The 23882-nt window shown below is 44.2% G+C and overlaps 1 protein-coding gene across 3 annotated transcripts in view; it reads right to left on the bottom strand.

Moving 5' to 3' along the window:
* BPIFC (BPI fold containing family C) overlaps positions 1 to 23882 on the bottom strand; it is a 61439-nt gene that overhangs the window by 29758 nt on the left and 7799 nt on the right. For all 3 annotated transcript variants that reach the window (XM_001112428.4, XM_077949874.1, XM_077949873.1), the window contains exons 2-9: positions 21507 to 21602; positions 18822 to 18909; positions 14492 to 14615; positions 12802 to 12922; positions 6600 to 6728; positions 5229 to 5384; positions 5031 to 5094; positions 2382 to 2442 (exon numbers count right to left, since the gene is read on the bottom strand). In XM_001112428.4, the coding sequence (XP_001112428.1) occupies positions 2382 to 2442; positions 5031 to 5094; positions 5229 to 5384; positions 6600 to 6728; positions 12802 to 12922; positions 14492 to 14615 (655 nt within the window). In that variant the 5' untranslated portion in view covers positions 18822 to 18909; positions 21507 to 21602. The remainder of the gene's footprint in view (positions 1 to 2381; positions 2443 to 5030; positions 5095 to 5228; positions 5385 to 6599; positions 6729 to 12801; positions 12923 to 14491; positions 14616 to 18821; positions 18910 to 21506; positions 21603 to 23882) is intronic.

Below are 23882 nucleotides of genomic sequence, written 5' to 3'. Positions count from 1 at the left end.
AGGTCTCACTATGTTGCCTAGGCAGGTCTTGAACTCCTGACCTCAAGCAATCCTCCCACCTTGGCCTCCCAAAGTGCTGGGATTACAGGAGTGAGCCACTTCGCCTGGCCACAATCCAATGTTTCTTAACCTAATGGGCTGGGTGCTGCGCCTGACGCTGGGGGCACAGCGGTGAGTCAAACTTCCTGCACCCAAGGAACTCATAGTCTTGGGGAGGAGACAGACATATCAATAGGATATTATAATACAACACAGCAAGGGCTGATCTAAACTGAGCTCCTCATGGTCCTGCTACAAACCTGCTCTTATGTTCTTTCCCATCTCAATAAATGTTAAATCCCTTCTTCCAATTTTCCAGTTGCTTAGAGTTTTACCCACCAAAGTCACCCTTCACTCCTCTCGTGACCCACATTTGATCTGTTGGACAAATACCACTGTCTTGATCTTCAAGGTATATCCAGAATCCCAACATGCCTTACCATCTTCATCACGCCACCCTAGGCCAGCCACCATCATTACCTGTATGGGTCACCGCACTCTTCTCTTAAGTAGTCTCCTTGCTTTCGCCCTTGGCCCCCTTCCTTCCTGTCTATTTTTTTTAGCACAGAAGCCAGACTGATCTCCTTAAACTGTAAGTTATGTCATGCCGGCCTTACTCTTCAAAGGCATCCCATCTTAGATTAAGAGGTGGGCTTTGCAGTCCCTACACATCCCTGAAGATCAAACCATCCCTTTTCCCTTTCTCTGGCCTCACTGCCTGCTCCCCCCCAACCCCCTGTTCCTAGTGTGTCCTTCTCACAGCTTCCCCAGCACACTTGAGATATTCAGCCTCAGGGCTTTTGTGCCTGCGGTTTCCTCAATCTGGACTCTTCATCTAGATTGAGCAGCAGCTCACTTTCTACTCCCTTTGGGTTTTTCTAGTAGAGTCATCTGCTCAGTGGTGGTTTTCCTGGTCACTCTGTCTAGAATGGAAATTCCTCTCCAGCTCCTCCACTGCTTTATTTTTCTTCTTACCACTTATCACTGCCATAGCATAGATTTTACTTATTTATATTGCTTGCCGTCTGTCTCTTCCCACTAGGCTCATGACGGCAGGTATGTGTGTTGCCTAGGAATACTGTTGCATCCCCAGCACCAAGAACGGTGCTCAGTCTGTTTCAGGTGCTCAGCGTGCCGTTGGTGAATGAATGGATGCAGTGCAGACAGAGAGAGAGAGAGAGAGAGAGAGAGAGAGAGAGAGAGAGAGAGAGAGATGTCCAAAGTATCATGTGAGCACAGAGGAGGTGTAACTTTATGGAGTGGGGACTGTCAAGGTTTCCTGGAAGAGGCTGTGTCTGAGCTGGGTCTTAAATACAAAGAGGAGAGAACACAACATATAAAGAGAGGTAGAGAATGGAAAGGATTAAATCCTCCAGGGTTTAGCACAGTGCTGGCTAAGCTCTGCAGGTTTAGAAATGGGCACTCAATACATATCTGTTAAAGCAGCAGTCCCCAACCTTTTTGGCACCAGGGACCAGTTTAATGGAAGATGATTTTTCCATGGCCTGGGGTTGTGGGGGACGGTTTCCGGATGAAACTCTTCCACCTCAGATCATCAGGCATTGGATTCTCATGAGGCACATGCAACCTAGATGGTTTGCATGCGCAGTTCACGATAGGGTTCGCACTCCTATGAGAATCTAATGCTGCCGCTGATCTGACAGGAGGCAGAGCTCAGGCAGTAATGCTCAGTCACCTGCCCACTGCTCACCTCCTGCTGTGTGGTCCAGTTTCTAACCTGTCTATGGCCCAGGGATTGGGAACTCCCATGTTAAAGGAATGAAAGGATGGAGGGGAGAGGAAGCTCTTCCAGGCAGAGAAAACAGCAAAAGCAAAGGCAAGGGGTGAGGAGGGCAGTGGAAACAGTTTGATTGCTGGGGCAGAGAAAGGTAAAGAGAAAGATGACGCGGAGAGAGGAAAGTAGGAGATGGGGTGTGGTGAATCTTGTAGTCCATGCTAAGGTGCGTGGACTTGATGCTCAGGGCAGCCACTGCAGGCTGAGAACCCCAGAATAACCTGGTCAAGATTAGTGTTAATCTCTCTGAAGAGAAGGGATGTAATGCCACTGCTTGGGTTAGTGCTTGTGAGGGTTTAATTCCTGAACCTACATCTCATCTCCCTGAAGCCGCCCCTCTTGCAGCAGTGAAGTTAGTTATTAGCCAAAGTGTGCATGCTCTATACGCAAGGCACGCCCTCCCATGCACCTTCCTGGGGCTCTAATTTGCAGAATGTGAAGCAGGATGGAGAGCTCGAGCTATACAGCCTTGAAAAGCAAACCCAGACGGTACCAGCTTTTGAAGGTGGAAAGACAACCATCTGGAAAACACAGTTCTAAGACTCACCCTCCAGTGTGCTGAGGTTGGCATTTAGCGCTTTGACTTCACTTGCAATAATGGGACAGAGCTGGCCACAAAGGAATAAAAAGAAAAAAAGCAAGTTATCATGTTGTATTGCAAACCCTTATTGATAGGCCTAGACCCTGCAAACAAAGGCCTTCTGGTTAGCAGTCATTATCCCTTTGGTCATCGAGACTTTCTCTTAAATTTGTTGATGTCTATGGGCCTCGCTTTATGTAGATATGGGTGGTATGTCACTGAATGCCAGCTGAACTTTGTAGCAACGGGGACTACATCCAATCAGCCCTGTAAAGAGTGAGTGAGCCCTTGGCTTTTCTTTCTGTGATATGACAGGGCATGCGTCCCAGTCCGTGCTGTTACATCCGAGGAACCTGCTGCTGGGGCTTCTGTGTCTTTCCTGACTGCCGGGGGTGCCGCCAGCTTGCCATTTCCTCTAGGAGCAGCTGCCTGCCCTACCTGGAATGGTTAGAGCTGGAGCTTTTACCTTCCCCCTGGGCTAGCTGGAGAGCACATTATATCAGAGATCTACTTAGAGATCTATTTTGTTGCCATCTTTTTGGAATTTGAAAATTAGTCTTGAGTCAGATTAATATTTTTAGGAAGAGGCAGAGGTATCAGCACTGGTGTGCCTCTTGTGTGCTCATTGATGTGCTTGGCATAGCAGTTGCAGCACAGGCTTGGGTGCCTGGGGCCGAAGGTTGAATCCCTTGGCAAGTTACTTGTACTCTTTGACCTCAGTTTACACATCCTGCAACATTTGCACAGGGATGATAATTGTATCCACCTCATCACGTTGCTGTGAGTAGAAATGGAAGTAATCCATGTAAAATTGTCCAGCTCATAGTAAGCATTGAGTAAGTGTCAGCTGTTGTTGGTTTAACTCCATTTTACCTTTACTACAGCCTTGAGACGGGGGCATGACTGTCCCCTAATTACAGATGGGAAAACCAAAGCTTAGAGAGGTTAAGTGAGTTGCCAGGTGTTGCATAGCCAGGATTTGAACTCTGGTTTTACACAGCTAGACAGTTGTGGTCTCAGCATTCTTTTCTATCTTCCAGTGGCACAGAGAGAATCACAGAAGCATCTATTATCTTTAAGCCATGTATCAATTTCAGGCAAACTTAATTATTGGCTTCTGTGGCATAACTCATTCTTCACTGGCCTCCTGTCAGAGGCCAAAGGACCATGCCTTGTTTCAAACAGAGGAATGATCAAGTTTGGGGTCCTTGAGAATGACAGTGCACTTTGCCAGGGACTCTCTAATGTGCACATTCATTGGCACTCAGCATCTGTCAGGGAATGATGGAGAAGGACCACAAGGCTTCAGAGTCCTGGACAGCTGTGCCACCTCCTGGGATGAGCTGCTTGATGCTTCTGAGTGTTGATTTCCTTACTGACTTTCATTAAGTACCTAGTGTCTGTCAAGCACTGAGCTGAGCACTAGAGAGATGGAGGTGGCCACACACTGTCTTTGTCCCTTCTTTTCCAGAAGAGTCTTCCTTCTTTTCTAGTCCTTGTCATCCCTGTCCTTATCTCCCCCAAAATACAGATAAAGGGTTCAGGGAAGGTGTGGTCAGTATTGGAAAGAGAGTGCATAGCCAATTCCATCTTTCCCTTCTTCAGACACTGACTTCTGAGACTGGAATACTTACAGCTTTGGAAGGGATCTTGATTTATTGTATTTTCTTAACTCATTCCTATTGTATTTCCTGGAAATGCCTTTTCTTATCCTTCATTCCTTACATATACAAATCCTGCCTATATGTTAAGATCTAGTTCAAGTTTTGTATCCTCTAAAAATTATCTCCCGGGACACTTCCAGGCCCTATTTCTTTACAATTTTCCATTTCTCTGAAGCTGTCCTGTTCAATCTAATGATCATGTAACTGTGTACTAAGTTCAAGTACTCAGTTAGTTATTGTTTCACAAGCCCGAGTTTGCGTTTTTGAATAGACAAGTATATCCCTCTTTCCTATTCCCAACAGACCCTAGTCCATGGTACCTGGGCATGCAATAATAGGCACATAATAAGTAAATTCTTGTTGGTTGTTTGCCCACCCTGTGGTAAGAAATTTGAGAGATGTGCTGTTGTTTTCTTTATCTCTGCATCCCAAGCACCTACCACAATATTTGGCACATAGTAGGGATTTGAGAAACTGTTATTAAGCTGCAAAGGATATTTAATGTGTGTGAAAGTGCCTTGGGTAGTACCTAGCACAGAGTAGGTGCTCAATAAAGTTTTCTTGATTAAGAATTAAAGGATTGGCTGGGTGTGGTGGCTCACGCCTGTAATCCCAGCACTTTGGGAGGCCGAGGCGGGCGGATCACGAGGTTAGGAGGTCGAGACCATCCTGGCTAACATGGTGAAACCCCATCTCTACTAAAAATACAAAAAAATTAGCCAGGCGAGGTGGCGGGCGCCTGTAGTCCCAGCTAGTCAGGAGGCTGAGGCAGGAGAATGGCGTGAACCTGGGAGGCGGAGCTTGCAGTGAGCCGAGATCGCGCCACTGCACTCCAGCCTGGGCAACAAAGCGAGACTCTGTCTCAAAAAAAAAAAAAAATTAATTAATTAAAGGATGGTAGAACTGCTACTAATGGCATTTTACTGTGGCTGTCTAACCTCTAAAGACTCACCATTTCATTTAAGTTCTTTAAAATGGGTTTCTCCATGGGCTCAGCAAAGGAGTTATACAGAACACTGAGGAAAAAATGAAAACAAACAAAAAAGAAGTTACTCAGAGACCATAATCAGCCATTTATAAACCTTCCCTAGGCGATGCCTGAGTATCCAGCCTCTGATTAGCCACTGCCCAACCGAGGGCTCTCACTCACCTGAGTTCTCCGGAAAATGAGACATGGGCATGGCTCACTTGGGCGTAGCAATCTTGGAGCTTCAGTGTAGGATGACCAAAGTCATTTCGGGTTAGGATGATGATACCAGTAAAGTAGACTCCGGAGAGAAACAAATCAGCTCCTCCTGTGTCTTGGCTGTTTAGAGAAAAAGTGCAAGGTTATCCAAGCCTGAGTCAGGCACAGAGATGGACCTTGTTTCTCTGATCATCCAGAGACTGGGTAGCTCCTGGACTGCAGTGACTTTGTCATGTTCACCTCTGACTTCCTTGCACCTACAACAGGTAGGAGCAGAGTGCTGATTGAATATTCACAGAACAGTCGAAGTACTGAATATGTGAAAGCTAACAGCTATGGGGATATTCTAATGATTTCACCCTGAGTGCTCTGGCCCTGACAGTGATTGAGCTTGCATTGAGCACCCTTCATATACAATGTTTGTTTAGGGAGAGAAAAGCAAGGGTAAGACTGGCAACACTTTATTCAGGAGGGACATAGATGAGAAAGGGAGGCTTAGATGTAGTCTGTGAACTCCTTGAGGGAGTGCATTGTGTGTTACTCATTTCTGTGTCCCCAAGACTTAGCATGTGGCCTGACAGAGTAAGTACTCAATATATGGTTGACGAGTCATTGAATAAATAAATGAATACATGAATCTATGTTGCTGTGGGGAACGTGTCATTTCTCTACAATCTACAAGACTGGAGTTCTTGAGATGGGGGTAAATGCATAGTAGGCACTCAATAAATGGTTGTTGACTGACTTAGTGGATGAAAGAATGTGTTTTCCTGTGGCACCAATCAAGGCAGACCTAAACATTACGCCCAGAACAGTGATTTACACATTGTAACTGGCCTGTAAAAGTACTTTGAATCTGATTTCTTCCTTCTATACGAGGGTGCAAAGGCCCTTCCACTTGGGCTTGGGCTTACGCTGACTACTAACCTTCAACCTCTGTGTGAGGGAGAAAGGCTCCACTTCCCATCAGTTACTCTTGCGGATGGGGAAGTGTGTTGAATGGCTGGCTCAAGATCATACAGTGATTTGTGGGTGATCTAAAAGGTTGAGCATGCATCTGTTTCTCTGATAGTCAGGGACTTCTAGTTCTTAGAGAATCTTAAATGACATTTGATCATATGCTCTACCTTTAAGGGAAGAATGTTTTTCACCCCGATCCCCTAGCAGGGATTTCCTAATTTAAGCCTCACCTGGGAAAAAAAAAATTCTTTTGAGAAAGATTGTTAATAGTGAGGGAAATAAGTCTACTGCCAAAAACATTGGTGAATTTCTACATTTTCCATTTTTGCTCACGTTCCCCCAGAACAGCTGCAGACATTTCAGTGGAATACTCACAAAAGTGGAGACTCGAACTCCCAGTCTGTGCTGATGTTGGCAGTGCCGTGGTTGGTTAGCGCTTTGATTCCCACCCCAGGCACAAAAGCCAATGAGGTATTTGGAAATGAAAAGGCCCTGATTTTTATACTGTAAAACCAGAAACAGAAGTTAGGGCAACTCTTCCAGCTTCTCTCTTCAATCAAGCAAACTTGGGAACACAGTTGCAGAACTCTTACCATTGAGGCCATTGTGAATTCCTACAGAGAAAAGAACCTCCCGTCTTCAGGGCTGTCTCTGGGAACTGCCTCCTAATTCTCCTCAAACTCTTACCAGGAAGTCCCTTGAATTCAGTTGATGAGGGAAATGAGCAAGTTTAGAAATATATATATATGTAATTTTTCCTCTCTCTCTCTCTTTTTTTTTTAGAGACAGGGTCTCATTTGTCACCCAGGTTGGAGTGCAGTGGTGTGATCATAACTCACTGCAACCTCGAACTGCTGGGCTCAGGTAATCCTCCTGCCTCAGCCTTCCAAATAGCCGGGTCTACAGGCATGTGCCATCACACTTGGCTAATATTTTTTATTTTTTTTTGTAGAGGCAGGATCTCATTATGTTGCCCAGGCTGGTCTTGAACTCCTGGCCTCCAGCAAGCCTCCTATCTCAGCCTCCCAAAGTGTTGGGATTACAGGCATGAGACACCTCACCTGGCCTAGAAATATATTTGTAAATAATCAAACAATATACTTGTTTAGTTTATTTAAAGACAAAAAGAAGGCACAACATTGCCATCATTATTTTCCTTCAGCAGTTCCAGTGTTTCACAAAAGGGGTGATATTCATATTTTGCATGGCACAGCTATTTTTTTTCTTTTTCTTTTCTTTTCTTTCTTTTTTTTTTTTTTTGAGATAGAGTCTCGCTCTGTTGCCCAGGCTGGAGTGCAGTGGCATGATCTCAGCTCACTGCAATCTCCAGTTCCTGGGTTCAAGGGATTCTCCTGCCTCAGCCTCTCGAATAGCTGGAACTATAAGCACATGCCACCGCACCTGGCTAATTTTTTGTATTTTTAGAGAGATGCGCTTTCACCGTGTTAGCCAGGATGGTCTTGAGCTCCTGACCTAGTGATCTGCCCACCTCGACCTCCCAAAGTGCTGGGATTATAGGTGTGAGCCACCGCGTCCAGCCCTTGGCACAGCAATTTTTGTAGAGGACTGTCATACACATTACAGGACATTTGGTGCATATGCCAGTAGTAGTGTCCCTCCCCACCTGTCATTGGGACAATCAGAAATGTGCCTTCCTCCTATTTCCAAAGGTCCTCTATGTGGACAATATCTTTGTTAGTGGAGAAACTTAGAGAGTTGACTTCCCCTAGGATTCTCTGGGCTGTCAAAAGGGTAACTAGGAGGCAGTGAGTTGCATGTAATCTGCAAAGGTAGATGGCCACATGCATTATAAGAAATTATTATGAACGGCTGGGCGCGGTGGGTCACGCCTGTAATCTCAGCACTTTGGGAAGTGGGCAGATCACGAGGTCAGGAGTTCGAGACCAGCCTGGCCAACATAGGGAAACCCCATCTCTACTAAAAATATAAAAATTAGCTGGGTGTGGTGGTGCGTGCCTGTAGTCCCAGCTACTCGGGAGGCTGACGCAGGAGAATCGCTTGAACCCAGGAGGCGGAGGCTGTGGCGAGCCGAGATCTCCCCACTGCACACCAGCCCGAGTGACAGTGTGAGACTTTGTCTCAAAAAAAAAAAAATTATTATGAACATCTATTGAGTGATTGCTACCTGCCAGGCATTGTGGTAAGTGCATTACATGCATTAGCTCATTTTAACTCTCACAGTAATCCTGTGAGGCGGTTGCTGTTTTTGCAATCCCCATTTCAGAGATAAGAAGATAAGAAAAGTGGGCCGGGCGCGGTGGCTCACGCCTGTAATCCCAGCACTTTGGGAGGCCGAGGCGGGCGGATCACAAGGTCAGGAGATCGAGACCACGGTGAAACCCCGTCTCTATAAAAATTACAAAAAATTAGCCGGGCGCGGTTGTGGGCGCCTGTAGTCCCAGCTACTCGGGAGGCTGAGGCAGGAGAATGGCGTGAACCCGGGAGGCGGAGCTTGCAGTGAGCCGAGATCGCGCCACTGCACTCCAGCCTGGGCTGGGCGACAGAGCGAGACTCCGTCTCAAAAAAAAAAAAAAAAAGAAAAGTGGCTGAAGTCGTATATAAGTGGCAGAACCAGACCTGGAACCCTCCTCAGTCTGACTTCAGACTGTATGCTTCACCGTGAGGCTATGCCACTTCACAGATTGCGCAAAGGGTGCTTGACTTGGAGCCAAGTTTAGCACCAGCTGTAAAAACTTGGGCAAGACACTTAACCACATTCAGTCAATCACTCAGAAGAAGTGCTACTGACAGGTAGGTGGGGGAGACAAAATGAGTTCATCTGTGAATTATTGCACCCAAGAAAGGTACTGTTGTGAACAAAGATTAGGAAAAATTTAAAACATAAATGTGATAACTGATAAGAAACAATTATTTACTCATAATATTTCCTGTTCTATGCATCCTTTCCTACCTAGTCTCTGTCACACATCCTGAGTCCCACTGTGGGAGATTCATTTACTATATCTTGGAAATATTTTAATTTTGATACATGCATGTCTAACCAATTCTTTATAACTGCTGCAGAGTATTTCAAACTGTGGATGGATGTCCCACTTCAAAAAAAATCATTCCTATGTTAGTGGACATCTAGGTTCTTTCTAGCACTTCTGTATTATACACAATGTCACAGTGAACATCCTCATACATACTCTGCTTGTGTATATGTACTTCTCTCTCTCTCTCTTTTTTTTTTTTTTTCGAGAAGGAGTCTCCCTCTGTCGCCCAGGCTGGAGTGCAGTGGCATGATCTTGGCTCACTGCAAGCTCCGCCTCCCGGGTTCATGCCATTCTCCTGCCTCAGTCTCCTGAGTAGCTGGGACTACAGGCACCCGCCACCACGCCTGGCTAATATTTTTGTACTTTTAGTAGAGATGGGGTTTCACCGTGTTAGCCAGGATGGTCTCAATCTCCTGACCTTGTGATCTGCTGACCTTGGCCTCCAAAAGTGCTGGAATTACAGGCATGAGGCACCGCGCCCGGCCGTGTACATGTACTTCTCTAAGGAGGATGCTGAGAAGTGGAATTGCTGGGTCAAAGAGCATATAGATGGATGGATAGATAGATTGATAGGCACACACACACATATATACACATAAATACACACACGCACATATATATATATAAGATTACTGGCCGGGCGCGGTGGCTCAAGCCTGTAATCCCAGCACTTTGGGAGGCCGAGGCGGGCGGATCACGAGGTCAGGAGATTGAGACCATCCTGGCTAACACAATGAAACCCCGTCTCCACTAAAAATACAAAAAAATTAGCCGGGCGTGGTGGCGGCGCCTGTAGTCCCAGCTACTCGGGAGGCTGAGGCAGGAGAATGGCGGGAACCCGGGAGGCGGAGCTTGCAGTGAGCTGAGATCGCGCCACTGCACTCCAGCCTGGGCGACAGAGCGAGACTCCGCCTCAAAAAAAAAAAAAAAAAAAAAAAGATTACTGTATTTTTACTGTCCCTTTTCTATGACTAGATATGTTTAGATATAAAAGTACTTATCATTGTATTACAATTGCTTACAGTATTCAGTGCAGTCACTTGTTATACAGGTTTGTAGCCTAGGAGCATTAGGCTATCTCATACAGCCTAGGTGTGTAGTTAGCTATACCATCTAGGTTGTGTAGATATACCCTATAACATTTGCACAATAATGAAATCACTTAATAAGGCATTTATCAGAACATATTCCTGTTGTTAAGCAATGCATGACAGTAATTTAAAATCTTGTAGTAATCACATTTAGAAAGGGGAAAGAGAGGTGAAATTAATTTTCTTAATATTTTTACTTAAGCTAATATACCTAAAACATTGTCATATCAACATGTGACCAATATAAAAATTACTACTAATGAGATATTTTATTTTCTTTTTTTAAAAATAATTTTTCAAAATCTGGTATGTATTTTATAATCACGATACACCTTAATTCAAACATTGGCTTTTATGAGAGATACTGACCTATATATGTTTAGCATCCCAAATCCAAAATTTTTAAGAGCTAACATGATGCTCAAAGGGAATGCCCCTTGGAGCATTTTGGATTTTTGGATTAGGGATGCTGAACTGGTTAGGAAGTATAATGCAAATATTCCAAAATTCAAAACAATTACCAATCTGAAATACATCTTGTCCCAAACATTTTGGATAAGGGATACTCAACCCGTATTTAGATTTGGTAACATTTTCAGTTGAAAAAGTAATCTTCCAAAATTGTTGCAAACATACTTAGAAGCTTTTCAGTAGTCAAACTGAGCATCAGTTTTTATAATTAAAATTAATGAAAATTAAATAAATAAAAATGTATTTCCTCAGTTGTACTAGTTGCATTTAGTGTTTAATAGCCACCTGCGGCTAGTGGCTACTGTTTAGACAGCACAGGCCTAAAACTGTTGTATTGGTTTATCTACCCTATTGAGCAATGCATGAAAATACCTGTTTCTCCCCATCTCCACCTACACATGATACTATAGAATTCTTCCTGTACTTTTCTGCTGTGGTATTATGATTGTAATTGAATGTTTTGTAAATATATCTTTAATGTCCATCTCTCCCACTGGACTTTAAGGGCAGGTATGTTGTTCACTACAATATCCCCTATTGCTTTCTCTTTTTTTGAGACAGGGTCTCACTCTGTCTAGGCTGGAGTGCAGTGGCACAATCATGGCTCACTGCAACCTTGACCTCTGGGGCTCCAGTGATCCTTCCACCTCAGCCTCCCATGTCACTGGGACTACAGGTGTGCGCCATCATGCCCGGCTAATTTTTTTGTATTTTTGGTAGAGATGGGTTTTCGCCATGTTGCCCAGGCTGCTCTCAAACTCCTGAGCTCAAGTGATCCTCCCACCTCGGCCTCCCAAAGTGTTGGGATTACAGGTGTGAGCCACTGCGCCCAGCCTAATATCCCTTATTCCTAGGACAAGGCTTGGTATGTAGTAGGTGCTCAATAAATACTTATTGAATGGCTAACTTTATACAGACCAGAGCATTAGCCAGGAACTTTCCCTAAGTCACCATCTCTCTTCCTTGTTGTCAAAACCTCTTGGTTTTGGGCTGGGTGTGTTGGCTCACGCCTGTAATCCCAGCACTTTGGGAGGCCAAGGGTAATGGATCACTAGGTCAGGAGATCGAGACCATCCTGGCTAACAGGGTGAAACCCTGTCTCTACTAAAAATACAAAAAAACATTAGCCGGGCATGGTGGCGGGTGCCTGTAGTCCCAGCTACTCGGGAGGCTGAGGCAGGAGAATGGCATGAACCCGGGGGTGGAGCTTGCAGTGAGCCGAGATAGCACCACTGCACTCCAGCCTGGGCGATAGAGCAAGACTCCATCTCATCTCAAAAAAAAACCCAACAACCCTCTTGGTTTTATCTTTGACAGCAGGGGAATGATCACTTCAAAGGGTCGGAGAGCAGGGAATTATCACTGGATTGTTAAAATCTTTAACAATTGGGGCAAATTGTGAATCACAGTCACACAGAGAACCCCTTAGAAAAGCTCGACTCTCCCTTGACCTTTAAGACTCAGCTCCAGATGGACAAAGCTACCCTCTCCTTATACGGCCTTTGGGGCTTTTGCTGGAGACTATGGCAGAGATTGTCAGTTGCTGTCTGAACTTCCAATTCACTTTCTTCCCTAAACATCCCTGATTTTATTGGGAATGACAAAGTTGTTTGGTTGGAAAACTAGTTTTCCAGTCTCCCTTGCTAATAAATGTGGCCATATAATTAAGCTCTGTCTATTGTTGGTTAGGCAGGATCTTATTAGGGTAGAGCTTCAGAAAAACTCATTAATAAAGAAGACTGACTCAGCTTTTAAGAACCCCTTTGCCCTCGTCTCTTCCTCCTTTTAGCTGTCTGAAACATGATTTGATGGCTGGAACTGCAGTGGCCATATTGAGCCATGAGGCAAACTTGAGAATAGAAACCAGAGCTAAAGATAGCAGAACAGAAAAAGATAAGAAGGCTGGATTCTGATGAAATCGCGGGGCTTCCATAGGATTCCTTCACTGTTTCCTTTGAGTTTCTTATAAGAGGCAAAATGCTCTTCTCTTTTACTTACTTTGAAAAATTGTAGTTTACGTAATCAACCTTTAGAAATTCAAGAGACTCAGAACCCCTTAAATCTGGGAGGTTCTTTTCTTTTAGCATTCGCTCAATTATCTCCATTCCAGCTTGAACACCTGTGAAGGAAACAAGAAAGTATCTGTTGATAATGACAAAGATAATAACAACATAATAACATTAACCACACAAATACAATTTATTCAGTAAGACAAGCCCTTAGATAACCTAGAAAACGGCAACCCCACAAAGTGGGTATTATTGTCCCTGGTTTACAGATGAAAACTCTGGTTCTCAGAGAGGCTAAGGAACTTGTCCAAGACCATGAGAAATTTTCATTATGTCGGGAGGACTAGAGAGTTTTATCACAGGACAGTGTGAGAAGAAAAGTATAACATTTTCTTCAGGCCAGGAGCAGTAGCTCATGCCTGTAATCCCAGCACTTTGGGAGGTTGAGGTGGGAGGATCGCTTGAGCCCAGGAGTTTGAAACCAGCCTGGGAAACACTAAGACCCTGTCTCTACAAAAAAAAAAAAAAAAAAAAAAAAAAAAAAAAAAAAAAAAAAAAAGATTAATTAAAAATTAGCTGGGCATAATGGTGCATGCCTATAGTACCAGTGACTCAGGATGCTGAGTTGGAAGGATTGCTTGGTCCTGGAGATTGAGGCTGCAGTAAGCCATGATTGCACCGTTGTACTCTAGCCTGGGCAGTAGTAGAGTAAGACCCTGAGCCTCAGAGAAGTTCACTGTTGCCCAAATCATACAGCTAAGAACTGGGGGAGCCAGTGGTCAAATTCAGACACTTTGGCTCCAGAATCTGTGTGCTATGGACAGTTCCAGAAGGTTATTCTACACTCTTCTTTCGTTTCAGATTCTTTAAGCTCAAGAATTTTTGGCCTGAGGTTCATGGGCTGTAGGAAACTCCTGAACCACCTGAAATTCTAATAAAAAACTGTGGGTGACTTGTGTGTGCATATGTGTCTCATTTTGGGGGGGAGAGAATCTACATTTTCACCAGATTTCTCCTGATATTTTTAAAAAGTTACTAACCACTGCTTTTGTTTCATCCTGGAATAACCCATCAGCTTCTTTATATGGAAGCATCACAGAACACATTTCTCTGAGCTCACTGGGGAAAGGAGACCTTTCCCACATTAAAGAGCTTGAGAAAAGTAACTTCCATAGTTAATGAAGAACATTTACTTTCACCCTTTTCAAGGAGGAAATACTGCCTTTATCCCTTATTTTGCAGTTTAAGTTCCTTTCCAGTTATTCTATCCCTGTTGGGGATGACAAAGAGCAGGTTTTATCCTCTAAAATGCCAGAAAAAAATACTGCAATATGGTGATGCAAAGATAGATATAAACAGTGTGAAGATAGATACTACCAGAGAGCTTAGGTTCGAATCCCAACTTTCCCACTGAATAGCTTGTGTGACTCTGCAAGTTACATAGCTTCGCTGTCCCTTCCTTACTGCGCTGTGTTTGGACACTCCTCCCATCAAGTTGACTCTTTTTTAGGCAGCACTTTCTTCTCAGCCATCTTAGGAGTTTCTGCATAAGGTACTGGATCACCCCACAGTAGAGCTTGTCTCAGTCAGGAGACAGCCCAAGTTATGAGCTGTTGAGTTTGGGTCACAGACCCCACCTAGTGGGCCTGAGGTCTGGCTTCTGAAAACATCCAACTCACCATAGTCAAGTGCCCTCTGAGTAATCCTTGCCTTGATTCCAGGGTAAATGGTCTGAGAGGATGAGAGGCAGAGATGCCACAGGAGGAAACATCCCCAGAGGACTGGGATTGTCTTTGTACACATCTGAAATTAACCAACAGTTATGGTTCCTTTATTATTCTTGACTTTCTCTTTGGTCAATGAAATCCAACATTTCTAGGTTTTCTCATTTTTATTGTTTACTTCCAGAATTCAATCCATCCATTCATCCATCCATCCATCCATCCATCCATCTATCCTTCCATCCATCCATCCATCCACCCACCTATCCACTCTCCCAACCATCCATCCATTCATTCAGCAATCATTTATTGAACCACTCTCCCAACCATCCATCCATTCATTCAGCAATCATTTATTGAACACACCAGAATGTGTTCTAGGTGCTGAGGGTGTAGTGTTGACCTACACATGGCCCCTGACCTACGCTTTTCACAGACTAGTGGTGAATCTGCATCCTTCAGGGCCAGCTCCATGTCCCTCTTGTGAAAACTTCCCTCACCAAGTCATTTTACCCTGGGCTCATCACACTCTCCTCTGGGATCCCACCACACTTTACACAATGCATATGCGTCCATTAGAACATCTGACACACCGTGTTGTCTGTTTGCAGGCAGGACTCCTCCTCTCACCCTGGTTCAAGCCAGTACCATTTCACATAGATTTTTGTGATAGCCTCCTTACTGGTCTCCCTGCTTTGGCCATTGCTCCTTTCTGGCCATTCTCCACATCACAGCCAGAGTGAGTCTCTTAAAATGAAAGTTAGATCATGTTACTCCCCACCCCCATTAAAACCCTTCAGTGGTTCCCCATCTTAGTGTAAACGCCAGTCATTTCATCAGCTACAAGGTGTAGAGGGCCTTGTAGCTGATGGAATGACCCTGTGCCTCTACTTCCTCACTGACCTCTGTCCTTAACACATACACCTGGCTCTCATGGTCCCAGCATCACTGGCTAACTTGATCTTTCTTTAATGATCTATGTAGCCTGTATGCCAGGATCTTTGTATTTGCTCTCCTCTCTTCCTGGCCTAATCTTCCTCAAAGAACCAGGTCTTGCACTTCTTCAGATACCTCCTCAAGTGTCATCTCAGCAAAGTCTTTCCTAGCCACTCTATGCAGAACACGGACACTTTCCCTGTGGCCCTGTTATTATGATCACCATTGCTTTATTTTCTCCAAAGCACTTATCGTCATCTAGTGTAGTATCCAGTTACTGATGTGTGTATTGTCTGTCTCCTCTACTGGAATTTTTAGGCTTCGTGGGGAAGGACTTCGTCACTTCAGCACCCTGAATAGCACGTGGCACACAGCAGCCATTAGGGAACTACTGAATGACAGACTGACTGAATGAATGAATGAATGAAGTCTCTTTCACAAGCTTTGAATTGGGCCATGTGTGCCTTATGGGTTCTCCAGCATCTGGGGAAGCCCTTGATCTTAGTATACACCATCTGGTATTGTGACTGTCTTTTTACTTGTCTATCCCTTTGTCATGGGGATTGTGTCTTACTTCGATAACTCTGGAGTCCAGTACAATACCTGGCACATAGTAGGCACACAACAAATTTTTGGTTAAATAAACATTCTCTGCAGAGAGGGACCACATCTTCTTTACCATTATATCACCCATACCTGGCATACATGAATGATTAATGTATGTTTGTTGAATAGACCAAACAAATTAATGCCATCACATTTTCTTGAGAGATGAAGCACAGGCCCCCAACAGCAGCAGTAATTTGGGTTTCTTTTAATGAAAATCAAGTGAGTAATGCATTCACAGGCCTTGTTTCTAGTTTGGAAGTTACAATCTGGGTAAGCTATCACTGCTGCATTTACACATGCAAAAGATTCACAGGTGGCAGGTACCACTGTGCTAACACACAAACATGAAACAAATCAAGGAAGGCCCAGGAAGGTGACCTTGTGGATGTGGTCAGAGAGGAAGAAGTAGGCCAGGTGTGGTGGCTCATGCCTATAATACTAGCACGTTGGGAGGCCAAGGCAGGAGGACTGCTTGAGCCCAGGAGTTTGAGACCAGCCTGGGGAACATGGCAGGACCCCATCTCTACAAAAAATAAAAAATTAGGCCGGGCGTGTTGGCCTACGCCTGTAATCCCAGCACTTTGGGAGGCTGAGGCAGGCAGATCATGAGGTCAGGAGATCGAGACCATCCTGGGTAACACAGTGAAATCCCATCTCTACTAAAAATACAAAAAATTAGCCAAGTGTGGTGGTGGGCGCTTGTAGTCCCAGCTACTCGGGAGGCTGAGGCAGGAGAATGGCGTGAACCTGGGAGGCGGAGCTTGCAGTGAGCTGAGATCGTGCCACTGCACTCCAGCCTGGACGACAGAGCGAGACTCCATCTCAAAAAAATAAAAAATAAAAATAAAAAATTAGCTGAGGGTGGTGATGCACACCTGTAGTCCCAGCAACTTGGGAGGGTGAGGTGGGAGAATTGCTTGAGTCTGGGAGGTGGAGGCTGCAGTGAACTGTGATCATGCCACTGCACTCCAGCTTGGGCAACAGAGCAAGATCCTGTCTCAAAATAAAATAAAAGAGGAAACTGTGAAGGCCATGTGTTTAGACAGAGGGTAGGGTCCGGCCAGGTGGCCAAGTAAGGATTCAGAGAGGACTAGGATTCAGGCACACCCTGGGTGAAGGAAAAGAGGTCATTGTAAGAGGTGGAGCACTTGGCCAAAGTAGGTGAGAGGTTTGATTAAGGGGGGTGGGTAGGCTTTAAGGCGAGGCCATGGAGGTGGGAGTGGGGCAATGTAGACAAAGGGAATTTCTAGAGAATTTACTTGATAAGAACAGAGAAGTCTGATTAGGGATGGAAGTGTCCAGGCAAGGCCACTGCTAGCCTATTTTGGGCTTTTGTGTGAAATGGGAAAAGGTGCCCCTCTGGAGAGATGCCAGCCTCTTGGCACAAAGTAGAGCCAGTGGAAAGCATTTTAGGAAAACCCCACACCAGTGTACGCAGCTGGGTGGGAGGTGGAAGGGCTATCCTATGTACCCATTGGGCTGGAATTTTGTCTAGTGCAAAAATTCCCCAACTTATACAGGGGGCCTGTGCTCAGATTAGTGAATGCTCATGTGGGTATTTTGCTGGAGGCCAAAAGGTTTAGAAACAAGGTCTTAACCTGTCTGTGCATAAGTTCATCTTCAGGTCTGAGAAGGCTGGCTGGGTCAACCTAATTACATCCCTCACCTGATCTCCCAGGAGCCCCCTCTACACCCCACCATCCAGCCAAACTGAACTACTGGTCCCTAAACACATGCCATGTTTTCTGCCTAATGCTATTGCCTATGTTTTTCCCCTCCACCTACGTCTGCAGAAACCCTGCATATCCCTAAGGCCCATTTAAAACACTGTCTTCTTTCTAAAGCCATTTATGACTTCTCTGAGCTAATTTCATTTCCTCTTGAACCCTTGATAAAAATATATATTTTTTATGTGTGTGTTTTTTTATGTGTGTGTGTTTTTTTATGTGTGTGTGTTTCTTCTTTGGTTTATTATTTGCCTTCCCTGCCAGAATATAAGTGCATGAAGGCAGAGACTGCATCTGGTTTGGAGGTCCTAGGTCTGGCTCAGTACCTGGGATAGAGTGAGTGACTGTTAAGTGTTGGTAGAACGAATTGATGAATATAATAAGTGAAGGAATATCCCTTACCTTACTCTATCATGTATTACACTTCTTCACAGAGATGGTAAACAAAGTATTTATGTACTAGTAAACTGCAGGCATCCATCAAAACAGATGTTGGCCACATTCCTGGAGCAGGGGCCAGGAAGTTGAGTGCCAGATCTTGGGGAGGACAGGGGATGTCTCGCAGGAGGGGCCAGAGTAGTTGGGGGCACTGGGAATAGGAGGGGGACACTCAGAGTAATGGCTTCTTACCCTTAGCTGTTAAGGCATTTCAATATTTTACCACTGATATGGCCTTATGAATCCAGTGTGATATTTCCGCCCTGAAGAGTTGGTTTGGGTTCTACAGGACAAGCTACAGAAGGAACCTGGGCAGCAGTGTTGGGAGCAGAGCTAAGAAAGGATCACTTGAGGATGGTCAGAGTGCAGACAGCACTAAGGGAAGCACAGGGAAATGGGAGGGTTGAGAGCCGAGGGGAAGGGATTTGGGTAGGAGAAGACGATCTCTGGCCAAGCAATGAGTGATCTGAAGGTTGGAGGAAATGTGGTGAGTGGGATAAGGGGGTGTAAAGCCCTCCAAGTCCTGGAAGGCAGAGTGACAGTAACAGCATCTTAACACTCTGAATGGATGCACGTACCTCCTGCAGTTGCTAGGTCCAGTTGGTCTTCTGCTGTGCTGGGCCTTTCTTGATCCTTTAGTTGCCCTTGGGGGTTAGTCAAGGTGTCCTGGAAAGGGGGATAAGTAGAGATGAATTATGTGAGTGAGGAGAACACTTCTGGGACTCAGGTTAGTGGCTACTGACCAACTGGTATAGAAGCATTTCCACATTTTAACATATGGCGAGGCCAAACTGAAAAGCAGTCTTGCTAATATCACTGCTGGCTAAAAATTGTAAATGAGTGTGTTATGCCAAGATAGGCATTAGAGAGATTTTTGTTTTAAAAGAGCAAAATAGGCCGGGTGCGGTGGCTCACGCCTATAATCCCAGCACTTTGGGAGGCCAAAGCGGGCAGATCATGAGGTCAAGAGATCGAGGCCATCCTGGCTAACACGGTGAAACCGTCTCTACTAAAAATACAAAAATTAGCCAGGCATGGTGGCGCCCGCCTGTAGTCCCAGCTATGCAGGAGGCTGAGGTAGGAGAATCGCTTGAACCCGGGAGGCGGAGCTTGTAGTAAGCCGAGATTGTGCCACTGCACTCCTGTCTGGCGACAGAGCGAGACTTCGTCTCAAAAAACAAACAAACAAACAAACAAAAAACCCAAAATATTTTCATAGCAATGGAAAGCAATGGGAAAGAATGTTAAGACCAAAATGTTTGTACCTATTAGATTGTGTACAAATTAAGGCAGACATGATATCTCTGCCTGGCACGTGGAAGAACCCCAATTAATATGTGCTAACTGATCAACTGAGTGACTTAAAAGATTCCAGTTCACTAAGAAGGGTTCTACAAATGGTTAGGAAAATAGAGGAAAAAACAAACCACCATATTTTTAATATAGAGCTCTCCATTTCCACAGTGAAAAAGAACATAATAAACCAAAGAAGAGATATTACTTGTGAATGGAATAACAACTAAAATAATAAATTTTTATTTCTTTACCCTTTACAAAACTCACACTTGTTTGAAGTAGATGTTATTATTATCTTACTCCCATTTTAGACACGTGGACGTGGAGGCTTAGAGAATCTGATGACTCGTCCAGGATCCCACAGTAAGTGAGGCACCTGGGAACCCAACCTTGTTCTTCTGGTTCCTAATTCTAGTGTTGATGAATTTATTTTTATTGAATGACTCTATATATGCTAGGGCTTTCATTTTCATCTGGGAATTTTAAATAGAAGTTGCTTGACGCCATTTTCAAGGTGGAAAAATTCAATAAGCATCTAGAAACGTTCAAGCATCACAGTGTAAATCCCTTCTTATTTTCTCGGACACAACTAGAGTTTTAAATTCCCTGCCAGCAGTAAAACCTGTTTTCCCTTTTTGGTTAAAAAAAGTTTCTGAAGTGGTACACTTTGATGGAGATCCAGGAATCTACCATTGCAGACAGGAAAACGTATTTTTCCTCTAGAAATTTTGTGAGTGAAATAAATTACTGGGGTGTGAAGGGGTGAATTGTACCTAACTTTTGGTTGAATTGTTCAGTTAGGATGATAACTTGTGGGCAGGGGAGGAAAGGAACCTTGTCAAGCAAGGTGATGACTACTAAAAGGTTAAGTAATTTGGCTGACAAGTGCAGGCAGGGCTAGCTGCCTGTTACTAGGATCCAAGATCACTTAAAAACCCTGCTAGCAAGTTATCTATTTTGTTGCTTCTGGGGAATTGCTTCTTTCCAAGATTCAAAATCTCAGTAGTCATTATTTTTCTATACAAATATACAGTCAGAATAATACTCTTAAATTAAATGGTCCTTGTGTGAGTCATCCTGACAACTAGGAATAAGAAAATGCCAGTCCAGTTTAGGAAACACCTGAAACTCGCAGATGGGCCTACTACTACTGCTCCTTGGCAAGAGCTTTGACTGACTCTGGAGAAACTGATTAAGGGAGTAATGAATGAGTAAAACGTAGCCTTCAAAACAGAGGCGCAGGTTGAAAAATTAAGTTTGACAGGTTTAAAGAAGTCTAGACGAGAAGGGTATTCCAACATATTGATTAAGACAAAATGACTGTACCTAAGAAGTCTAAATCGATAGCTCCGGAATATGGGCGGAATATTTCAAGGGATCCAGTCCTCACATCTAGTTTTATAGCAACATCTCTAATGACAAGGACCTTGAGAATTCACACCACATCTTTTCCCCAAAACTCTGTGCCTAACACCAACAAGTCCAACAGTCCAGGCAACTGGGTGGCAAGTTTTGCTCTGGCAGGATCTAGGTCACTGATGTGCTTCAAGACCTGCCTTGAAAACACAGAGATTATAACAACTCCTTAGTCCTAACCATGCTGATTTTGAGAGACAAGATAGAATTTTCTGCCACTGTGCTGGGTTCCCCACTGAAATGGAGACAAAAATAAGTCCAGATCACTGAGCAACCCTCTTAACCTCGTTCCACGATACAAAACTAAGTAGGTGGTTTAAACCAACTCTTTTCTCTTTCTTATGGCTGTTTAGTTTTCACTAAAGCTTTTTGCCTAAGAAGCCTCCAGGTGGGACATCACACAAACAAAGATACAGAAAATTCTAGGCAGACAATAATAATAACCCAGGATATATGGTAGCTGCCTGTTTAAAGTGTCCTACCAAATCTGGGACATCTCCAGTTTGGAGATCGTGGCTGGCAGAGACACGAAGTTTGTTCATGATTCTTACCTCAAGCCGAGGAAGTATCCAAAGCTGGAGAGCACCTTCAATTCCCTCTGCCTTTGAAGCTGATGTGTTCTCCACCTTGCGCCTTAAACTCAGCTGCTGAAAAGCCAAGATAATTAAGTCTGACTCATCTCAGTGGTGAATTTTTTTAATGCCTCTTTCAAAATGTGATACATAATTGCTTCACTACAATTACCCAATGGCATGAATGAACACTACAGTATCTACCTAGATGAACAGACAATGCCACCTATGCAATAATTATCTTCCTGCAAAATACACACACACACACACACACACACACAGCTTGTGAAATTGTGATGGCTACTTTACCAAAATGATTGCAAACGGTGTTAAACTGAATTGGAAGAGGAAGAATTTTCCTGTCTGGAATCAGAAGCTGGTTCCTTCTGGTCAGGGTGCCTGCAGTGGATGGCTCTGCTACTGCCCAGAATACCTTTGGGACTTGTGGTGGATCATCAGATTCAGTCTGAAAGCATGAGGCTTGACAATCGGGCTGACCTAGTTACCATCTTTATCATTCAGGGTAGGACCTCAGTTGGCATCTCTCAGTGTCCATCCGCTCCTTTTCAGAATGTTGTTAATGACTTCCTGTTCCAGCACTCCTTAATCGTAAGTTGGGTGGATGGGTTCATCAACTATTACGCAACTTAACATTTTTAGATTCCAAACCCCAACGCTACTCTCATCTCCGATAAATGCATTTTAGTTAATGTGTTTAATTTATTTTTATTTTTATTTATTTATTTTTTGAGATAGAGTCTCGCTCTGTCACCCAGGCTGGAGTGCAGTGGAGTGATCTTGGCTCACTGCAACCTATGCCCACTGGGTTCAAACAATTCTCCTGCCTCAGCCTCCCTAGTAGCTGGGATTACAGGAGTGCACTACCACGCCCAGCTAATTTTTTGTATTTTTAGTACAGACAGGGTTTCACCATATTGGTCAGCCTGGTCTCCAGCTCCTGACCTCAAGTGATCCACCCGCATTGGCCTCATAAGTGCTGGGATTACAGATATGAGCTATCATGCCCGGCCATTCATGTATTTTAGATGGCCAGGGATTTGATTGTATGAAGTTCTTTTTTTTTTTTTTTTTTTTAGACAGTCTCACCGAGGCTGGAGTGCAGTGGCGTGATCTTGGCTCACTACAACCTCTGCCTCCAGGGTTTAAGCGATTCTTGTGCCTTAGACCCCTGAGTAGCTGGAATTACAGGTGTACACCACCAAGCTTGGCTAATTTTTGTATTGTTAGTAGTGACGGGGTTTCACCATGTTGGCCAGGCTGGTCTCGAACTCCTGACCTCAAGTGATCAGCCTTCCTCGGCCTCCCAAAATGCTGGGAATACAGGCATGAGCCACCACACCCAGCCTGATTGCCTGAAGTTCTTATGACTTATCTACACTTTTCTGGGTAAGACAGGGTGACTAACTGTCCTGGTTTCCCCCAGAATGCAGGATTTTCAGTACTAAAACCAGGATAGTCCTGGGAAAATCAGGATGATAAGTCAGTCTGGAAGGAACCACAGATGCTTTCACTTGGCATTGTCCATACCTCTCACAGCTTTTCAGCGGAGTTATACCTTGAGTTATATTTACTGATTTGAACCGAGTTTCCTTAGGGTAAAGTGGGTATAGAAATAGTAACTTCCTTGATAGGTTCTGGTGAAGAAAAACATAATAACATGTGAGAATGTGCTATTAAAACTGTCAACTGCTGTGAAATTCTACTCATTAGCATGTGGCCGTATCAATAATGATACAGTGTAGAGACACTGTTCATGGAATCATTTATTGTCAGTCATCATAGATGAATCCATTCATTCAATCAACAGATTTACTGAGCACCTAACAATGTGCAAAGTTCTCTTCAGCAAAACAGACGAAATCTTTGTCCACAAGGAGTTTATGTTTTAGTTGATGGAGACAAAATAAGTAAGCAAACAATAAAATAAACAAAAATGTATAAATTGTGACATGTACTATGAAGGAAATAAGGGAATGTCGTTGGTAAGGTGGTTTTGTAATTGGTGGAGCAATGCAACTGGGGGAGATGGGCTTATTTTATCAGGATGCTCTGGTGGGCGTCTCTGAGGAGGTGATATTTGAGCTGAGATCTGACCCTTGGAAACCAGGCAGGCAAAGTGCTGAAAGGAAAAGGTGGAGGGAACTGCAAAGGTGAGCCAGTTTGTCTGAAATGGAGTGGGGCAGAAGTTATGGTATTCGACATCTAAATGGTGATGTCAGGTGGGCAGAGTTCAGGGAAGAGGTCAACTGGAAATACGAATGTCTAAGTCATCATCCAAAAGGTGGAGTTAAAGCCATAGAAATGAATGAGATCATCAGAGGCAGCTTCCCACGT

Source organism: Macaca mulatta, chromosome 10 (assembly GCF_049350105.2).
Source record: "Macaca mulatta isolate MMU2019108-1 chromosome 10, T2T-MMU8v2.0, whole genome shotgun sequence".
NCBI lineage: Eukaryota > Metazoa > Chordata > Mammalia > Primates > Cercopithecidae > Macaca > Macaca mulatta.
Note: the sequence above shows the minus strand (reverse complement) of the source record. Positions and strands in the feature narration are given on the sequence as shown.